General features: G+C 40.0%; 1 protein-coding gene and 1 long non-coding RNA gene across 3 annotated transcripts in view; one reads left to right on the top strand and one right to left on the bottom strand.

Moving 5' to 3' along the window:
- Positions 1-21,261, bottom strand: part of bcas3 (BCAS3 microtubule associated cell migration factor) — a 357,170-nt gene that overhangs the window by 259,262 nt on the left and 76,647 nt on the right. For both annotated transcript variants that reach the window (XM_088011438.1, XM_088011439.1), the window contains exon 16: positions 14,095-14,245. In XM_088011438.1, coding sequence (XP_087867564.1) covers positions 14,095-14,245 — 151 coding nt within the window. The remainder of the gene's footprint in view (positions 1-14,094; positions 14,246-21,261) is intronic.
- Positions 1-21,261, top strand: part of LOC148155655 (uncharacterized) — a 233,950-nt gene that overhangs the window by 15,640 nt on the left and 197,049 nt on the right. The gene's annotated exons all lie outside the window — the stretch shown is intronic.

Genomic DNA, 21,261 nt, shown 5'->3' on the forward strand with positions numbered 1-21,261 from the left:
CTCTAGCTGTAAAATACTAAAGTTTTAGTTTAGTTTTTTTTTTTACCTCTAAAGGCCTACTTTACTTTCTCAGTATTTTTAATCAATTCAGGCCAATATCTAAACATTTATACAGCAGAAAATCTATAAGGAAGTATGAGGAAAACTAAAAATGGTCAATGTGTGGCATGTGTCAAAACAGCTTAAAAATTTGAGAATCACAGTACATTACAATGGGAATAGGTACACATACATACAATTGGAAATCAGCATAAGAAAACCAGGAATCTCCTCTAACAGGGCAACTAAACATCATATTCATGACTTTGGGACCAAGTTATTTTTTTGGCAGAGTTCATTTTCTAAAAACCAGCTGTTCCATTTCTTTTATTTCTGGAAAATATGTTAAACCCTCAAAGGCTGTGTGGTTCGCTGGTTTCTATAACCCATGGTACACAAATCAGCTCATGTCGGGTTCAAGGCTCAGGAGGTCAGAAACTGGGGAATATTCCGCATATGGACTTAGAATTTGGACTGGACGATATTTTGAAATGATCAGAAGATGTAAATGCTCACAATGTAAACTCAGAAATTAAAGTTAGGTCTTCTTAAGGAGCTTGACAAATGGTTGACTATATGAAAGCTCAATAAATACAAAACATGTATGGAGTACCAGAGCTTAGTATTTGGAGGAATTCATGATATACTGACCAATATTACAACCACATCTAATGTATATATACATAAATAATCACACAATGTATATACTTAGAAGTCTCCAAAGCAGGCTATAACACTGGCTCCCTACTGTGGTTTCATAGCCTCTTTGAAGAGCCCTCAGCTAACACCAAGCCTGCCAACAGGAGTAAAGATCACAGCTTGGTTCCTTTCTCATCTGGGTAGAGTGGCCACTAAAATGCATTCATCTGCATTTTAAATCATACGTTTGCTCTTGATCTCACTGGAAGTGGCTTGAGCGTGTTGAGGTTTCTGCCCTTGTGACTAAAAAGTGCAGCTCCAGGGCTTCATTCTCCTCTCCGCATGGAACATACGGTTTATGAAGTACGCCACTGGTGCGGTAATGGGTAAGCCAACAGCTCAAAGTTACAAAATATGTAACTCAATATCGGTAAATTAGGAACATAAATATATACTGCGAGAGAATTCGGTGCAGAGGGAACCAGATGTTTCTAAACAAACGGCTAATCTTTCTGTTCGTCCTCCTTCCTTTTGTAGCATGGACTTTAGAGGGGAGGCAAATCAATTTTTTTTTCTTTGCAACTTGAATTCACTGAAAAGACTACTCACATGTCGTTTCCACTTTTAATTTCACAAATGAGGCCTCTTGACTGAGCTAATAGCTTTTCCTCTGGGGCATAATTCAATCTGCGACATCAACCATCAAAGTCCCTTCGCATTACTATGTCCGGAGCTAACATGAGGCGCCGCTCAGGAGGAGCGGGGGGTGCACGACTGCATGTCCAGTGGCAGCCTTCATTTATTTTCAGAGTCGTCACAGTGTTATTATAATTATAACACAGCTTACTTAGTCAGCCAGTTTTAAAGGAGCAGTATGGCTTGTTTAATAGTTATCAGAAAAGGAGACTGCACAAAGAAAGAAAGAAAAAAGAGAACGCAAGCAGTCATGTGGAGGACACATCCTTCAACGCAACTTTAATTATTTTATTACAGCTCTTGAAGAAAAAAAAGAAGCTGTGAGACTCTGTTGAGCATATTGCACTAATGACAACTGCTTAGGAAATACAGAGGAGAAAACTGGAAAACAGTCATTAAAAGTTTAAAGATGCTTTTTTTTTCTTCCATCTGTTTTGGGGTCTAAAATCCAGAGTGCCTTACAAGAAGCCTAAAGAATGGACGATGCACTGCTACAATTAATTCAGGTTATTCAGGAAACAATATTTTTTCATTTGTTCAAATCTGATCTGAAAGTAGTTATTTTGAGCAGAGGCACTCAAACTGCTGAGGATGTGTAGCTTTGAAAATCTATATGGTCCGAGGGTCCAGATTAGCTAGATGCTGAATGAAGGCAGAAAAAGAAAAGTTTCAATTAAAAAGTATGAGTGACTGGCCACAACAAAAGGAGAAACCCAAGACTTGGAGAAGGCACCACATGCTATTCATTTTCTAAAGTGAATGGAGTCAGCAGGGAGGAGCAGGAGAGCAGGGAGCCGGGCAGGGAAAAGTTCACTTCACTGAACCACTCAATCATCTCTCCATAAGTGACTCTGTCATAATGGGGCTTCCTTTAAAAGCTTGTAAGCATCTGATTTCACGAGGCAGTGTTGACAAGAGACTTAGCTTCAGCTCATCCCAAAGAAAGAAAGAAAAAAAAAAAGGATTGCTTTCCTGTGCTTTTAAAATCTAACTCTCAAAACTGGGAGAGCTCACTCATTGCTCTAGATTTCCGTCACCTTTTACTTTATTCACATTTAGTTGTTTTCATTTAATTTTTATTTATTGGTACAATAATAACTTGGTAGGAACTGGGAAGAATACATGAGGTGATGCTTAGGATGAATATTATTAAAAGATTATGTTTATGTTGGATAAGGAGGAAGTGTTTTATTTACATTTTAAATCATCCACAATTATGTTTAGAAACTAAATCTATTCACCAATAGGCAGTTTTACTGTATGTATACATATCATTTCACATGTTGTTTATGACAATGAATGCTGTACTAAATCAAAGGAATAGTGGGGACATTTTTAAGTCGGGTTCTATGGAAAAATCTGTAGTAGCTAGTATCTTACCAGTCAGTGGTAGACAGTCAGCATAAACAGAAAGTTTTCAACAGTTTCAACAGAGTTGATATATTCATTGAATGTATATTTTATAAATCATTAAAATGGCATCATGTTCGACACTTTTTTTATAAGCCTAGAAGTATTGACCATGCCGAATGTCTTTCATCTGTGATGAGCAAATAAATATTTTGTATTTGTGCTAAATCAAAGTAATAAATAAATCATGGGTAACATAACTACTTGCAATAATTTGTAGACTTATTGTAGAACTTTCATCCATTTATGTCAGGACCCACTGGACTGTGCATGCTGGCTGCAGAATGCAAGAAAGAATAACTGTTTAAACTATTTACAATTATGCCAATAAAATAATTTACAACTCGCCGCCAGCACAGGTCACCTGTTATCTGCTTCAGATGTCGAAGGTTTTATATTCAGTACAGTGTCTCACCTCACGCTGCCTCCTGCTGAGCCTGTTGCTCTTTTGATTTCAGATTTTTTCTCTCGTAATTTGTCCACCATTTATCTCCTGCATGTAACGCCTATGCATCATTAAGATGGATTTCATTCATTAATGTCCATTTGGTACCATAACTTATTTTATCAAACAAATCATCCTGCTGTATTTTCAGTGTTATTGCTGATCAGATTTTTTTATTAAACATATTTTTAACACTTTTGGAACTTTAGTGTGACAGACAATCTGCATGAAAAGATGATAGCATAGAAGATGGAGTAGGAAGCCATTTATTCTCTGTACTTCCTTTCATCCATTCATCTTGAAGATTTTTATTTTTTTGGGGAAGAGAACAGATTTATGTGTTCACTGGGGTAATTAGAAAACCCAGCCGCTACGCAACACCTTGGCATTTAATAGACCATACTGGAACAAAAGGTGATGATGAAGGAAAACAAACATCTTGCCAACAGAGGTCGCTCACTGGATGTTACCCTCTTTACATCACATCCTGTAAAGGGGTCACACCACCACTTGTCCTGTTAAGCCCAGTTCACACTACACAATTTTAGCCCCGATTTTCCCCTTACGACAATCTTAGAACGTTCAGCGTTCCAAGATCCCAAACAGCTGACGTGGCACAACCCAGAGTCCAGTGAACATTGGAGATTATGTTGCGGAAACAACATGAATGTTTATTCAACATTTCATGCGAGGAGTACCCTCAGAAATGATAAGGAGAGGAGTTGGAGAGAAATTGCTACCCTAGTTGATACACCCGGTAACTTTTCAGCTATTCATCATTAACATGACATAAATAGGCTATTAATAAGGCTGTTCATTCAGTCAGGGCTTGACGCTGATACCTACAATTTTGTGTGGTCTCTCAGGTTTTGAAAATCCCAAAATTGTGTAGTGTGAACTGGGCTTTAGGCAACACAGAGCTACGTTTAAAAACATTTCAAAATGTTTGTATTTCATTTCCATCTAAGTTATAAAAAAAAAAAATCAACTATATGAATGATATAAATTCATACTGGCAACTTGTGCATAGTTCCAACATCTTATCAGTGACACTTTTAATACCAGAAGTACCAATCCAAACCACATCACACTTTTTGGAGGTTTGCAAGGATCCTTGGTGTTTCTATCAGAACCAAGGATTCATGGATTAATGTATGTGTAGACATTAATCCAAACAGATTAATGTCTACACATAAACCAGGAAAAGAAAAAAAAAAACTGGATATGGCTCATACCTATAAAGAGTAAATATAAACATGCTACCAGAAAGGTAGCATTAAGATTGGACTAAACACAATACGTGAAAATTAAATCAAGAACATTTGGTTCATTCTTTTGCTGTGTGTTGAGGAATTTCCCAAGTGAAAAGCACACATCTCCGAGTAACCATCGAGCCACACAACACACTGAGAATCACACCACAGTATGACAAGGCAGAACTGCTGCGTGCAAACACACATCCAATGGAAAAAATGAAACCAAACAAAATCTGAACAACATGTGTTTTACACAAAAGCGTCATTCTTGGAAAAACACTGTGGAGGGTCTGCACAAAGGCAACACACAGAGGAGAAGCCAGCAACGCCATTTTCTGTGGGGTGGCACAAACGGGCCACACACCAGCCATCCCAGAGGGCCTAAGGCCTGAAAATGTCCCCTGGAATTATTGTCAATTAAACATTTACCATCTCCTTTAAGAAAGATTAGACATTAAACAAAAATTAATACACTTATCAGGCAATATAACTCCATCTAGTGCCACTATTTGTCATACAATAAAAAAAAGTGTGCAAGCCAACACCAAAAATGCAAAAGAAGGGGGGGGGGCGAAATATGCCTCTTTGGGATTTTTCCCCTTTGAGTAATGAAAATAAAAATGGCAGGATGAGTTTCAAAAATCTACAAGGCACGCAAAACAAACAAACAAAAAAAAAAACAACAATAACAAAGGAGGCGGGTTTTGGTAGAGAGTATCGCTGCATGCTGCTGATGGAGACAACGAGGGGAAAAGCAAAACTCACCACGGAGTTTTAATGGCAAAACATCCCGCCCCAAAGAGGTAAGGTCTTCATGAGAGAGAGGGAGAGAGAGAGGTGTGGTGGGAGGGTGAAGGGTGTGGGGACACAGAGATAGACGGAAAAGCCATTATTAAACTAGCACACCTGACCAAACACACTTTTCACATTACACACTTTTTGACATGTCTGTTTAAGAGCACATGAGGCAGGAAACAGAATGTCTGAGCACCAAGATGGATCTGAAAACCTGCAGGATAGTTGGAGGATTCATCTGCTACTTTACAGACAGAGCATGTCCACAGTTAGAGGGGTGGAGGTGGAGCGGCACCCTTTTCTTGACATTTGTCACTTTATTTCTTTTCCTTTCATTTGTCTCACTTCACTTTTCATTTTTATGAATTACATTCTTTCTCGTAGTCGTGTCAGATCGCATCAGCAAAGATGGGAAAAATTTGGACTGCAGATAAAGAACAAGTCTGGAGAGTTTACTCAATTTGTATAACAACTGGGGACACCAGTAAAACTAACAGGACTCATACAATGTTGAAACAAGGAGCTGTGTGTTTGCAAGCAGCATCTTTTTTTAGAGCAACTGTATATTTATGGCAGAGCATGGCCTTTTGGAAGATAGGGTGTGGGCAAATGTGTATCCACTGTGAATATGTTAACAAGCATGCAACGTGTGCGTGTGCGTGTGCGTGTGCGCGTGTCCAGGAGTCATCCAGAGTTGAGTGTGTCTTTTTCAGGGTACATTGCTGTCCGTCAGTCTGTGTGTGTGTTTCTGGTGTTTACAAGACATCAGGAGTGGGAGTGTGTTCCTGTGTTTATTCTGCGCAGCCAGAGATAGTGACAGAGCCCCATAAACAGTTTACAGTAAATAAGTCTCTTTCCCTACAGCAATAAAGATCCAATGAGACTGAACTCTGTCCCCGTGAGCCACCCTCCCCAGTCCTGAAAAAAAGGATCCCCCAGCCATCCAAAGCACTCTGCAGCCCTTCTTTATTTTATCGCTCTCATCGCATCCGCCTGGGCCCTCCCAGTGATAGCACACAGTGTCCAATTAGTCCTGGTGCATGAATATGGAGGGAGATGTTCCTCTGGGAGACAGGGAGCAACTTTTTGGCCCTGGAACGTTTTACTCCTGGAGCGCAAGTTGACAAATGAACACAGTGGTTGGTTTAACAGAGACCCCTGGTTTATCTACCCTACTGCTGAGACTACTGACCCCACCGGATCCCCATTTGGGTCTCCAACTGCGAAAATGGAGAGACACCGATGGAAGACATCTATGTGGAAATGGGTCAAATAGGCTTTAGATTGACCCCACATGAACCAGAAAGCCTGAGAAATACATACACTAATACATGCACTGGAAAGTAAATATATGGCAACTGATGGAACAAAGTCATGAAGTGTAAGAAACTCAAACTTCCTATGTTTGTCTTTGAGCATGACTTTCTTCCTTGCCACTCTTCAGTTAAATCCAGATTAAAGGGGAGTTGATAGTTGCCATGTCAACTGATTCTCAGACCTGAGGGGTGAATCTCTGCAACCCCCCCAGGCTACCATGGACCTCTCAGTTGTTTTTCTGATTAATTCTGTAATCTGAAATTTTAACATGCTCCTTCTATTTTCTACTGATGGCTTGAAAAAGTTAAGTTTAGCTATTTATACACAGTTTATACACAGGTCTGTCTAAAATGCTCTACATGAAATCAAATAAAAGACTTGAGATGTAAACCTGTGCTCTTTGAGATGCGGAAAGCTTGTGGTACCATTTTAAATGGCTCAACAACTTTGTCGTCTTCCTTTCTGCTGTGTTCGGTTTAAAAAAAGTCTTCATTGTGAACGACTTTACCTCTGTTTTAGCAGAGAAAAGTGACATGTATAAAGTGACATGTAGGTTTGAGCACCTGCTACTGTGGTGAGTTGGCAATTTGAACAGAAAAAAAAAAATCTGCATTCATTTTGAACTCCCGTTCAGGGAAGGATTGGCTGTCTGGCGTATAGACTAATGCACATCTATGGGGAGGCCCGACTGTCATACTTTAACAAAAAAGTATATAATTAAAAATAATTTTCATTGACCAAGAGAGAGACATGACCAGGGGCAGATTGAGGAAGAGGTCTGATGGTGTAAAGAAGATTTTGTCTAATTCAGAAAATAAAAATACTTTTGTTCCATATAAGATGGATGATTTCACTGCATTTGTATTTTATTGGTTATATTTTTTAAAGTTAAATTAGAATCAATTCAAATCAGCATGAGCAGGTCGTAAAATACCAAAATCTAACTTTTAGTTTCCAAAAGTACAAAACACATTATATTTCTTAAGCACACATTTCTTGTGCGCTTAAAATCCTAAACCATCTGTAAGTTCTTTCAAATCAAAAGAGCTAATTTTCTCAGAACTTTGAACTGTAAATGTAGTCATTCTGGGAAACGTGTCCATCATTTTGACTGGCTGATGATGAGTTTACACGTCAGTGTTGACAAAGAAGGTCCAGTGATACCATGGTACATCCCTGATGGAGCAGGTTTGTGGAAAAAGACTCAATGTGGTCAGCTTTTAGTAACGGGTGTGAAGACAGCGATTTACTGACAGCAGGCAGAAGGAGGACAGAAAAGAGAGTGTGTTTCTGACCTCTGAGGGCAATGACCCCACTCTCAGAAAATAATCATTCACACATTCAGCTCCTAACCAAATGGCCCTCAGAACAGCGCCTGAGCCATTAAAACATTGAGGGAAGTGAGGTGATTTGTGAAAATGTTTTTCTGCCATGTGGGCATTGCCTTCTTAAAGCCGCTTTTTAGCTCTGGCCTCAGCCAGGCTGTGGAAGACAATGGCTCAGCGCAGTGCTGGCTCTTAAACACGTATTATTGTAAGCTGAGGGCACATCTGTGACAGGTCACAGGGTCTCATTTGTTCTTTTGCTGTCGTATTTCTCGTCACCCCGCCTGCACTTGATATGCATTTGCCTGAAAATGTTATCACAGGGATTTGCTCGATGGTGCTGCTTTGCTTCGTGTGTGACAATCTCTCCATTTAGATTTTCATTGTCTGTGTTAAATTCAGACAGTGTGTAGATGGGATAAGTGTGCTGTACTGTGTGTGCAAATCCAACATGTGACCCTGAATGGAATTTTGACAAGTAAATCTTTCATTATTAGACTGCATTGTCTGTCAAGCGTCCTGTCGATATTACTCTCACCAGGAGAGACTCCCGCTCATTGTTCTGAGACTGAACTAATGGCGATTCAAGCTTTAGGTAAAACTAACAGAAAACATGAGGCCGGGTCGCAGCTAGACACCTCATACTTTGGAACTTCAAGCGAACTGTGAGGACTAGCAGATGCTTGGCTGCGTTCCTCTGCTGCCTGACACGGCCTCGTCTGCAGCAGGGTTATCAGGCGGATGCTGAGCCACATCCGACTCTACCTCCCTGCTCTGACACGGGGTGAGCACAAAAACTACATCAAAAGACGAGCGTGCTCTGTGTGAACTTGTGGAGGGTTTCTTTCATGTCAGAATCCGAGGACAAACAGCAGCATCTCCGGTACATTGGTGGTCTCTGGGACCGCCAATATCTATTAAGAGATCCCTGCAGCCTGCCTGGTCACACAAAAAAGAGGGTAAAGGTTTCCACAGATTGTGTGTTGGTGTTTGTGTGTCATGGCACAGTGAAGTGCACACATGGCCGACGTTGAAGGGAATTTAGGTTAAGCAGCTGGTGTGTTCCTCTGCTCCCCTGCCAACAGGGATCTGCTCATACAGGTGTAAATACAGCTGCTGGACGCTACTTTCCCTGCCTCACTGTGTCCCATACAAATACACACACACACCCACACCCGCATGCGTACACACACACACATACAGGCAGGAAAAAGAAACAGAGCTTGGCTGCACAGACAGATGGTGCTTGGGTACTCCTGTACAAGTATAGCGTAAAAGCATATGATATCACCCCCCAGTCTTGGGGCTGAACCTGCTGCCTCACTCACAGCGAGTGTGTCGGTGTGCTGGCCTGGACATGTGCATACAGGAGCAGGCCACACAGCTGCGTGTCCTGATGCATTAATGCTGACGTCTCCTTCGGACTGAATGAAAGGATGAACCTTTAGGGAGGCAGCTTACCAGGCTTCAATAATGGCACACAGAGCCAACACGGCTTTCTGAGGTGTTTCGTGAGCAGGAAGGCCAGGGGAGGTGAAGGATGGAAAATACATGGAGGAATTAAACACAAACAAAGAGGATCGATCATATTCTTAACATAGCCATTAACAGCTTGAAAATTCTTCAAACAATAAATAGGAAAGTAGATCCAACCCTCACGTATCAGATTGGGTGGTGACCAGTGTCAGACAGCTGTTGGTGTGGTGTCTGATTTTATGCCAGTCGCAGACCCAGCAACCAAGTTCTGTTCAACAAATTTGTAAAGGTCCTGGTGCATTATCTTGTACCAGGCTTGCAAAACTATACCATAGATAACTTACAGGGATCCAACAATCGCCTTCCTGTTAATTTTTCAGCTTAGAGATAAAGGGAGACTCCATCAGTAGCATAAAGAGCAGATGAAGTTCTTGGCATTAGAGTGTATGAGGTTTGAAGCCAAACACCACATTTCATTCTGTATGTTTATGTCCTGCACTACTATCCAGAACTGCACTGAAAAATGCTGAGTATCAAAACAGTGAGCAAACATGCTACTTTTAGCCTAGGCTAGCATTTAGGTTAACACCACAGTATGTTTTCAAATCTGACATATTGAAAGATATGAGAAAGCTGTAGCTGCTGTAGATTACGGATTACCACTACTTTATAGCAGATATCTGATTGGTTTTGTTGTTGTGGAATATTGAGGAGATTCCATAGAAACCTAGGAGCATGGTAAATAGGTAAAGTGAGACACAAACAGAATACCAATGTGGACCATGCAATACTGATTGACTGTAGTATGATTTCACTCCATACGAAAGCTGCTTAATATGTTATTGGTTTGGAATTTATTTCTGACAAACGACTAATCCCGAAATGTATCACACCTTTATCAGGGACAAAACAAGCCTTGGCTGACACACTCCTGTCTGAGTGGATCTAAAACTTACACAAACCTGTGAAAATCCATCTTATATTTTATGAAATGGCAGCAATGAGTTAACTAGAGGTGTGTCGATCGATCGGCCACTGATCATAATCGTCCGATTTCCATGAAAGAGAGTTATGACCAGTGATCGCAGATCACTGTCTTTTGTTGTCAATCACCAAAACCGATCACCTGTGTCACTCTTTGCAGCCTGCCTGTGCAGCTATCTCTACTTTAATGGTCAGAGTGAATGGGGAAGTTTGCGTGTTGCACCAGAGAAATAACTTGGGGATGAAGCACATCAAAATGCATCAGCACAACAAATATAATATGACATTTAAAAACAGGCACTTGACGGAGTTTGGCTATATCGAGACTCACTGCAGGAAAAAAAAGAGACATCTGGAGCAGCCGGACAGAACTGTTCTCACTGTGGGATCGCTACGCTACTGGTAGTAATATTTCACAGACGGAGCACCATTTCTGCTCCACCCAGCAGTGAACGCACACTGAACGTCTGCTTAAAGCTGCAGCATGTAACTTAAAAAAAATAAAATAATCATATGTAGTCAAACTTTCGCTGTCCTCCTGACATAAGACAATAAGACAGGTAATGTCTGAAAAATAACAGCTAATTCAGGTGATCGGCAGTAATCGGCCCCAATGGGTGATTGGAATCAGAATCGGCAGCAAAAACCTGATAGGAGCATCCCTAGTTAAGACAGACTCATGAAATAGATTTCTTAAAAAAAAATTATGCAAAAGGCAGTCTTACACAAAAGGAATAAAACTGTGATGAAGTGAAGGTTCTTCACAGTTCATCATGAAAGCAGGCTTTCATGATGAACATTTAGATAAAATGAGTGATGGAAGTAAAAACAAAAAAGTCATTTTCATTTTAAAGAAGACAACATTTATTGATTGTGACTTTTGGTCAAAGTCGCAATCAAGATGTCCAAAAGTTTGTAAAACCTTAAGGAGTCACATGATGTGACTTCTTACTTCAGTTCTTGTTTTCTGAAGAAACCTTCTTCTTCTATTATATCAAATGATCTGTTTTATAATTTTGTAGACTTTACCATAACATAAATAAATAGAATTCAGCCTGGCAGAGATAGTGTCAAAGCAACTCTGTAAAAGAATAAAAAATATTGTGATAATCTTCTTTTCTCTACATTAACCTCCAAATGTGAAGACCAGTGTGGAAAAAAACATGAGAAAATTAAAACATGTTTAATGGAGCAGAAAGGCAGACATTCAGAAATGACCTAAAGTAAGAAAAGAAATAACTGACACCTTTCCTTTCAGGATGTTCATGTTGTTGTTTTCAAATATTTACTGTGAGAGAGACAAACAGCTCTCTAAGGAAATTAAATATAATAAAAAAAATGCTGTGAAAAAAAAGAGAGTATGAGCTCTTGTAACATCAAGGAGAAAAGCAGAAAATGAAAATATACTGAGACATTCATAATGATCTTAGAATATTAGGAATTCACCTCTACTTTATCAGTAGACAGCAATGCATCGGTACAATTATATTGAACCACAATATTACTGATTTACTTGAGAATGGTCTAAATTTAGGAATAATTTTTATGACAACAAAGAGCTTGTCTTACCTACATTTGCACATTTGCTGCAAATTCAAATGAAGTGAAGAGACATTAGGTACTAAACAACAACAAACCAAACCAGTCAGTCAAAAAAATAAATAAATCTAAACTATTTTCCCTGGCAATCAACCCCAGTTGAAATAAGAAAAAAAAAAAGTACTTAATTGATCAGTTTTTGGTAAGTTGTTGAAACTGAAACTAATTTGAAATAAAATAATTTCTATTATTTTCTTTAAATTTTTATCATATTATTATCAAATGCAATTTTATTTCCTATTTTATCTTTTATCAATTAGTGACGCTGTAAACATTGTGAAGGGCTTTGGTCAGTTGAGTTTGCTGCAATGGTGCAATATGAATTCACTTTGATTGACTTAAAAAAAAAAAACCTCCAGTAAGTTTACAACACAGTCTGCAGTCTTAGCTATGTAATACAGCATGATATGGACTTTAAAATATTTTAAAATTAACAATATCATAAAGATACATAAATAAATCTGTAAAACTTGACTTTAAATCTATGAGAAAATTAGTTTCTTTTTCTCAAAATCCTAAATGAAACCCACCCACTTTGTATGGCGTTAAAACAACTCGGGGAAACCAAATATAAACCACGGCTATCAGGATCACATAAACATACAAAGCAGACACCACAGCACCTCAAACACAATAATTACTTTTACATAGCAAATAAATTTACAGGCTGGCCTAATGATTTAGAAAAAAAGCCCTGATGCTGTTTATGGTGACCGCAGGATCAGGATTTTATTTTCATCCTCAAAGCTTACTTATCAAATATCACAGGAAAATAAATCCTCCACCATCTGCTGGGATCATTATAGCATTTCCCATTCAAACAGGGCATGAAAATGACATTTAAATGAAAAATATTAAAATCTGTCTATATTTGTAGAGCCACCTGTACTGTATGTAAATGTACTTAGCAAAGGCCTATACTTGCAGAAGGTCTTAAAGCTACATCATTTCAATGTATGGCAAAGATCCAGGAATTAACAAACGGCAGAGGGAAGAGAAAGCCATCCAAACCAGTTTCAGTCAGAACATACAGATTTACACAGCATTTGTTATCCAAGTCAAATTTTACTCAGAATGATCTCAAGGATTGGTTCATTTTCTTACAGTCTGCATCTTGTTTTGTCTGTCTTCTAAATAGCCCAGAATGAGTTTCACATGTATGCTGTGCTTCATTAACCTATGCAAAAAAAAAAAAAAGAAAGAAAAAGAAAAAAAAATAGGTAGCCAGAGACGAAACAAATCAATGAGCATGAGCTGAATGTGCAGGAGAAGCTCTGGAGAGCAGAACAACTGTGGACAAAGCAGGCTGTTTTTACTGGGAGGGAAGCATCACCTGCAGGCCGGTGCTGGGATGGAAGTTCTGCTTTAGCATAGCCAGCCTGTGCATCAAGAGGAGGCTGTTACTTAGCCATTAAACGCTTTAATATAAAGCCCTGGAGACAATAATTTTTAAGGTATCAGTGTTTTATTACCCAGTAATGCATTAGGGTTGGCTAGTTGTATCCATCAATCGATGAATACATATGTTTTCTCAACATGCAGAGTAAAAGCAGTGAAAAATGAAAGATGTATGCTCTGAGGAATCTTCCAGTGCAATGCGGACTTTCTTTGATGCTGCCGGTCGAATATTTTGTTGACTGGGTTGTTTTGGATCGTGATCATTAAGAACAAAAAGAGAATTTTGTGAAAGCTCTACACAAACTTAGTGTGTTTCACTTTTGATGAATAGGACAGGTTTGAGCAAATTATTCAAACTAATATTTTCAACAGCAAAACAACACTTCATTGTTCAGGGCATGATAAAAGCTGGAGAATAACCTAACAAAAATGTTTTGATTTTAATTTGATAACACAGGGGTGTCCAAAATGGAGCCCAGGGGCCTTTTGTGGCCCTCAGAAGGATTTCGTGGGGCCCATGCCCAGTAAAATAATTCAAAACATGAACAAAAACTGAACACCTAAGTAACCATAAAAACGTCAAACCAGACCTGTAAGTGTTACCTGTAAGAAATTTACTTAAGTGAGGGAACAGTGTATGCTAGACCTGCTTCTTGTGGGGTATGCCGAGGTTTGTGTGCGTGTGTGTGTGTATGTGTGTGTATATGGTGCCTACCCAGTGCGCTTGGTGATGGTGCCCAGCGTCATGGGCTGCTTGATCTGAGCCAGAGGCAGCACCACGGTGAGGCTGGGCAGCGGCGTGAGCCGAGGGTTCCCCATGTTGTTGTTGGTGAAGTTGTTGTATGAATCCTGGTTGCTCAGCTTGGCTGCAAGACACACATGCAGAAAATTAGCCAAAACGATTCCAACTGGACGGTTGCTGAACAAAGAATGCAGAGACAAAGATCTCAGAGAAATGTTTTGATTCGTTTTAGAGGAGAAGGGAACAAATAAACAGAGTCAAATGAATGCTGGAAACCTTTAATCCATTATTCATCCTGCAGTATGTTTTCAGTTCAGCTGCCTTTTCAGATGCTAATATTCAAATCTGATCACTTAGACTCAAATTTAAAACGTCATCTGACATCACTTCAAACCACACCACCTCACCACACCACCAGAAAACCTTCTTTGAAGTCAGCCCACCTTCCTCTGCCTCGCCTGAATCCTGGGATATTTGTTTTCCCCACTTGCTCCCTCACAAACACACAACCCCAGGTTCAAGGCCTCCCTTGGAACGACTGGAAATAACCAGCTCAAGATGCTATATTACAAAGACTCTGCTTGTAAGCCCGGCAGTCTCTTAATCAAGGCCAATCAACAGGCTCTCTGCACACTGGTGCAACCCACATGCATGCACATATGGGAAAACACATCACAAAGACAGATGATCCAGAGAATCACATCTAACCTCCCATATGCCGAAGAGCTGGAGTCAAACCTAATCAGGCCATGTCAAAGGCCTAATGATCCTAACCAGCTCCATCACTGCAGCAGAGTGAGGCTGCTAGTCCACTTACTGTTTATTTCACTCTTTTACTGTCTGACTGCAGACATTCAGCAAGCCTTCACCTTACTGGGCAGAAGGAAACATGGAACACTTGATATCCGGCATAAAACAGCCAGAGATCACACAGAGAAAAAATCATGTTTAATTTAACACCAACTACAGTACAAATACATACTTTAATTTAAATATTACTGTATCTTTGAGACTATAAATTGCGTTAGTCAAAAAAATGCATAATGAAAAGAAGAGTCGTACTGCAGCGCAAGTTTATTTATTTGGAAATTGTCCAACATGAGGCCTTGTCCATGTTAATGTGATCTATTTTGGATCCAGATCGTCCCGGTGATATTCAGTTGTTTTTCAACAAACTTACAGAAACTGGGTGTTCTGACGTGTTCTAAATCAGAGCGGTCAGAAACAACTGGTCTTCGCCGGTGAAGTGCGCAGCTGAGCTGAGACGCATGCAGAGTAAATCCAGGATGGTAGAGGGGCAGTTGAATAGCATGAGGCAGCAACACCAAGAAGATCTGTCTGCAAAGTCAGTTCATCCAACTAGTTAACCACCAGAGTGTGAAGACATAACAGCACCGTTTATAAGCCTCAACAAGTGTTGTAGCAATTTCAAATGTAGCACAGATAGACAGCTACGGTAGGAAAATCTGATGGTCAGAACGCCGGCAGCACCTGGTGGATTTGTTCCTCCAGCTAGCATGCTTTTGGTTTTCTCGCAGCTGCAGACGATGATATTTAATCCACGGTTTGTGTCTGTCACTATGAATTAACATATAGCTCATCAGTCAAACAGAAATTAAATGTTTCATTTGCAATAAAAAAAAAAAAAGCAGCAAAACAAGTTGTTCTAAAACATGCCTCAGAGGAGAGGTAGGAAGGGTAAAGGACAGGTCTGTGGAGCTACAATAACCAGGAATTCAGACCAAAGCACTGCAGTTCTACTTTATATAGGCCACAAGTGAATGATTTACATGTGAAAAGAAAGGATTTACAAGCATGATACAACCACTTTAAGTCACTTTTGATAATTGAGGCATTTTGTATAACTGAAGGTAACATTTACTTGACTGTACTATAAAATGACAATATGTACCTATGAAATACTCCCTCTAAATATTAAAAATTGAATTATTTTGCCCTCTCTACAAAAATATTTTGTAGAAAACAATATTTTAAAAACAGACCAGTAAGTGCAACAGTGCAGAACCAGAAAGAAGACTGTTTTTTTTTTTACCCTGAGACCCCCTCCCAAAAAACAAGGGAAACGAACAGAAGTGGAGAACAATGCCTTGTGTTTACCATTTTTCTTGTGGTAAATGTAAGGTTGCATACAAAAAAAGACAACAAAAAAAAACAATTACATCTAAACAGACACATTAAACTGCAGCTGTATGGACATGTGGATTATATGACAAATATGTTTGTAATCCTGTGACAACAGTAAGAACAAAAAAAAGTGTATACTACTGACAGCCCAAGGAAAATTCCAAGTTCAAGTGCTTTCAAAAGAAATAAAGAGCAAACCAGCGGGCGCAGCACAATACGCTCTCTGAATGTTTTCCTTGTTCCATTTGTTGCCTTAATAGATGAGTGACAGCCACGTAACATAAAGCAATGAAAAGCAGGAAGGGGGTATGTGAAGACAAAGAAAACAAGGCCCACATCAAACGCAACAATAAAGGTAAAGCAGCGGAGAGCCTCGTCATTATCTGGAAGGAGCGATCAAGAGGAGGCTGAATGTGAGCGGAAAGGGAACGCTGAGTGTTTTGGTCCAGTCTTTTAGATCATTAACGTGTAGCTCTGAGTTTCATTAGTCCTGCCAAAGCTCTGCTTTGTGGTCCTCCATTGGTCTGTCTTTTAGACCTATGCCAGCCAACAATGCTGCATGACCTTCGCAGGGAGAGAGAAGACCATTACACAAACCTGTCCTTCATTTCCCCCAGATCCCCTTGCCCCCCACCACTCCTCTCCTGGTCGACTAACAGCGGCCTGTACCGGGGCAGCTCCTGAAAGCCCTTCACATTTCAAAAGTGCTACACCCCCAGAGCCTGGGCAGCCACCTTTTGTGTTGAAGGAAGGGGAGCAGATGAGGAAAAAAAATCATCTGCACAGGAAGCAGTCTGAAAAGCCATAATGGTGCTTGAGCTGAGAGAGGAGTGGAGCATGAGGATTTGGGGTGGGGGTGTCAATGAATTTCACATCCAAAACAGACTTTCACTTTTGCCCCGTTGCTTAGTTTGTCCTCAGCCCCCCTGCAGACCCCTGCGGACCGTGGCCTGGATTGTAGAACAGGTGTGGACGGACTGAGACAGCGTGGCGCTGAGCGCTGCCGGCCAGACAGCCGCAGCCAGCGTCACTGAAGGCCAAGAGGTCACGACCCTCCAGACAGTGAAGACATGTTGCAGATCACGCTGTCAAAAGATGGTACATGGACATGCATGTATCTGTGCCTGTGCGTAAGCGGTAAAACATCAACATTCTGCATGTAATTTATGAAACTTTAATGAAACAATGAGACAGAATTTAGCATGGATTCTGTTGGTACTATGTAAATTATACAGCAAAAAATGGATTTATTGGAATGCTTTTTACACATTTACTCAGAGTGAAACATAAATAAAACAGCATAAATGACTTTCTGCTACCAGAAAAAAACTATAAACGCATCAACAAAATTCTCTGGTGACCAAGATAAGCCAGTTTTCAGCTTTACTAGCCAGAACACTGACTGAAAATGACTCAAACGGTTTAATTAGAAATTGAACACAATGGAAGACTTTTTAACAAATTCTAATCTAGTAATAAACTTCCTGTTTACTAGAAAGTACACCTGAAACCAGTGAATGGAAACTAAAATCAAAAAATTATTTTCTTTTATCTTTAATTGAACTAATTTTCTTTCCAGACTTAATGAGTGGATAAATATGTGGGGGAACATGTCCAATCAAACTCAATGTTGAAGCTCTTAAAAACCTGCTTCCTTATCGCCCAGCTACCTGAGCGTGATTCAAAGTTTGAAATGAAAGCCACCTGTGTGAGGAGCCGGCCACAGCGAGGCGAGGAAGATCACAGCCACAGCCAAGACAAAGGCAGAGAGTGAGAGGCAGATAGCTGAGAAGCCGACAGACAGCTCCAGACAGAGGCTGGGATTTGATTAATGACCAGGGCGTGATGTGCCCAGGCTCTGATACATGACATCTCCATGGAAAGAAGATCCATCAATGCAAATCCAGCTCCGTCACAGTCGCACAGAGAAAAACTCTGACCCTGCTAAAAGAAAGTCGCATCAACACCTGACCCTCGCCTTCCTTTCTCAACTAATCCATCCGTCCGTCCAGCTCTCCTCCATCCGTCCCTCCCTGTTTCAACAGCATTTGCATTCTCTTCTCGCTTTAAGCCTCTCTCTCTCTCTCCTTTGCGCCCTTTCCCTCTCCTCAGCCTCACCATGTCACGCTATCTCATGTTTCTATCCCCTCTTTTAATACCCAATTTGCATCCAATACAAGCAGGCTGCTTCCACTGAGGAGTCGATGTGCGAAAGGACAAGCTGTGAAGCCCTCGCAAACACTGTGTCTTATTTGAATCGTTCTGCCTGAGAGCAGATTTCAGTTCAAGGAAAAATCAGGGTAAGCTGGAGTGGAGAGGACGGGGGTGTGAGGAGGCAGCAGGTTGGGCAGGTGACATGTTGACTGATGCTTCGCGATTCAGGACATGCAGAGGATCCTGCAGCTGGGAGGCAGAGGTGAAGCGTGGGAAAGGAATCTAGAGTTCAGCATGCAGGCTGGGGAATACTTTTATAGCTCTGTTTTCCTTCTTTGAAGATGACATTTTGAAGTTGCCATTTTTATCTCTGTCCGTTTTAAGGCCAAAGGCATAAAATGTATCGCTTAATGTGAATCCCAGAAAAGCAAACTAAACAAATAATCAAAGAGATGAAACTTTGTGAGTTAAATGATGCAGTGGGTGACATTTGGATCCACAACTAAAACAAGTGTTGTAGAAATGATGTCTGGTTGAGCAGAGTTTCACCAAGTGAAAACTGCTCTTAAATGGAAAGTAAGTGAGTTTTCCAATGGAGCAGATTGTTTCTACACAGAAGTTTCATGTGTATCAATCAGGCCAATCCTGACAAAGAAAGAGGAGACACACGCCCCACTGATGAAGCAAAGTAAAGTGATTAGCATGTCCTAACAAAAACACAGGACACAGCAGATTACTGAAAGGCCATGTGTGTCTAAACTATGCACTACACTAAATCCTGTGAAAAATATAAAACATGTCTGCCCAGAAATACTTGAGGATCAGTCAGAATGTTGTGCTTGACCTGATAAATCTGAAGGTGAAATGAAAATGTGCAAAAAGCCAAAACCAGCAACTCCAACAGAATAAATACAGTAGTTCTAACTCAAAAGTTCTATATGAACCTTAATTGAAACAAGCAAATAAATAAAGAAATACAAATATTAAATAAAGCCTACAATTCTTCAGGTGTTAAAATGTGTCAACATGTTTGTGTTGATGCCAGCCGCCCTGCTGTAGCTGTCTGTGTTGCTGCGAGACTTTAAGGTCATTCCTTCATTTAGGCAAATCCATGTGCAGGTGAGCTTTATGGAAATGTTGCTTTTTACATGATTTTTGCATCAGTGTGAGGTACCTTGAAGTGCCAGGTCACCGATTTGACAAATTTGCAAGAAACACACACTTTGATGACTTATTCTAATGTTCCTGAACTTTTTAAGACTTTCACATATTTCTATGGCCACTGAGTGATTGTTTTTAATTCATGGGAAAAAAAAATTAAGGAGGTTGATAACATTTTGTCTTTTTTTCATTTTTGAGTAATTTCAAATTTTATGAATGCATAAATTAACTCCCGCTTAGATTTTCAGTTGGTTTTCAATTTCAGATTGTTTGAAACCCAAAATGTCCATATAAAAATATGACAAAATACAAAAGCTGTAATAAAAAAAAATATATCTTTATTATACATGAATTCAATAGTTTTGGAGAGAACAGATTTATTACTTTCATATGTGCAGGTGACAGCAGCTCCATCTGCACTTATTCAGAACATGCATGAACTAAAATATTGTTTGTTTGTTTTTTTTTTTACCAAGAATCCGCAAAGATCAGTGCCTGCCTTTACTGCTTAGTGTGTGGACTAAAATCTCCTGGATTCATTTAATAACTGTATTAAACCTATATTTAAAGTTTGTTCAATTATTTTATGTTTCTATTTTTTTTTCATCCAAGGAAACATTCTAACTTATGCAATACTATATTTTATCAAATATTTTGTTGTAACAATTTTAAAGAATTGTTTTTGGCCTAAAATATATTTTAGTAATATCATCACCTTACTAAAACAATGGACCAAGTTATTTTGTGCCAAAAGTGATTTCTTTTTTGCCTAAATAACTTTTGGCAAAAAAAAAGAAAAAAGACTGACGTCATTAGTTTAGGAAGGTGACAATATTAATATGTCATTATTATATAATTAAATAAAATGTATTTTAAAAAATTAAGACATTTTCATAGCATATATTTTGGTATCAGGCCTTGTTTCTGTTCACAAAAATTATTTCATGAATTCCTTTCAAACAGGAATCATTAGGTCTAACCTTCCAGTCTTCCAACTTTCCCAGACATGATAAAGGTGGGAGGAAAAGAAAGCAGTGGGTGAGGAAGAAGGAAAGGTGCAGCGGCAGTGGGGGTGACAGGTGAGGGGTGAGGGGGGAGGGGTGGGGCTTTCTGAGCAGGAGGAGAAAGCTGTTCTTCCATCCCAATTCCCCAAAGTACTGTTATTAAAACACTCACTTCCACATGAGGGGGAAAACGAGGGAGACAGAAAAACAGAAGAAGGAGAAGAAAGAGAAATGGATGGCAGGGTAGGCTAAAAAGAGCTGAACACAAAGAGTGTGTGGGGTGTGTGTGTAGAGAGGGTGTGAGGGGGTAAGTACTGAAGGAGCGGGGATCCCCTACTGGACAAAGTAAAAACAAATTAAAAGTGCCTTTATAAAACACAGATGCTGCTGCTGAAAAAAAACTTCCCATGATTTAGTCTTTTGTCAGGGAGGAGGAGGGCTGGTGGTAAAGGCATCAGGACGTGCAGGACGTCCTCTTCTCTTCTCCCCCCGTCCTCGCCTCGCTCAGGTAATGCTCCACTGGAGGAATCTCTCTTCCCTTTTCCATTTTCACCCCTCTCCTCTCTCTTTGTACAGCAGCCTTCCCTCATCTGCTATTTTCAGTCGCAGTGAAGAGTCGAGGTCAGGCCGGCCTGTGTGAAAATGGCTTCCTGCCCACTCTCCTGCTCCCAAACCG

The sequence above is a fragment of the Poecilia mexicana genome, unplaced genomic scaffold, assembly GCF_051168715.1.
Source record: "Poecilia mexicana isolate PSO_F unplaced genomic scaffold, ASM5116871v1 scaffold_13, whole genome shotgun sequence".
NCBI lineage: Eukaryota > Metazoa > Chordata > Actinopteri > Cyprinodontiformes > Poeciliidae > Poecilia > Poecilia mexicana.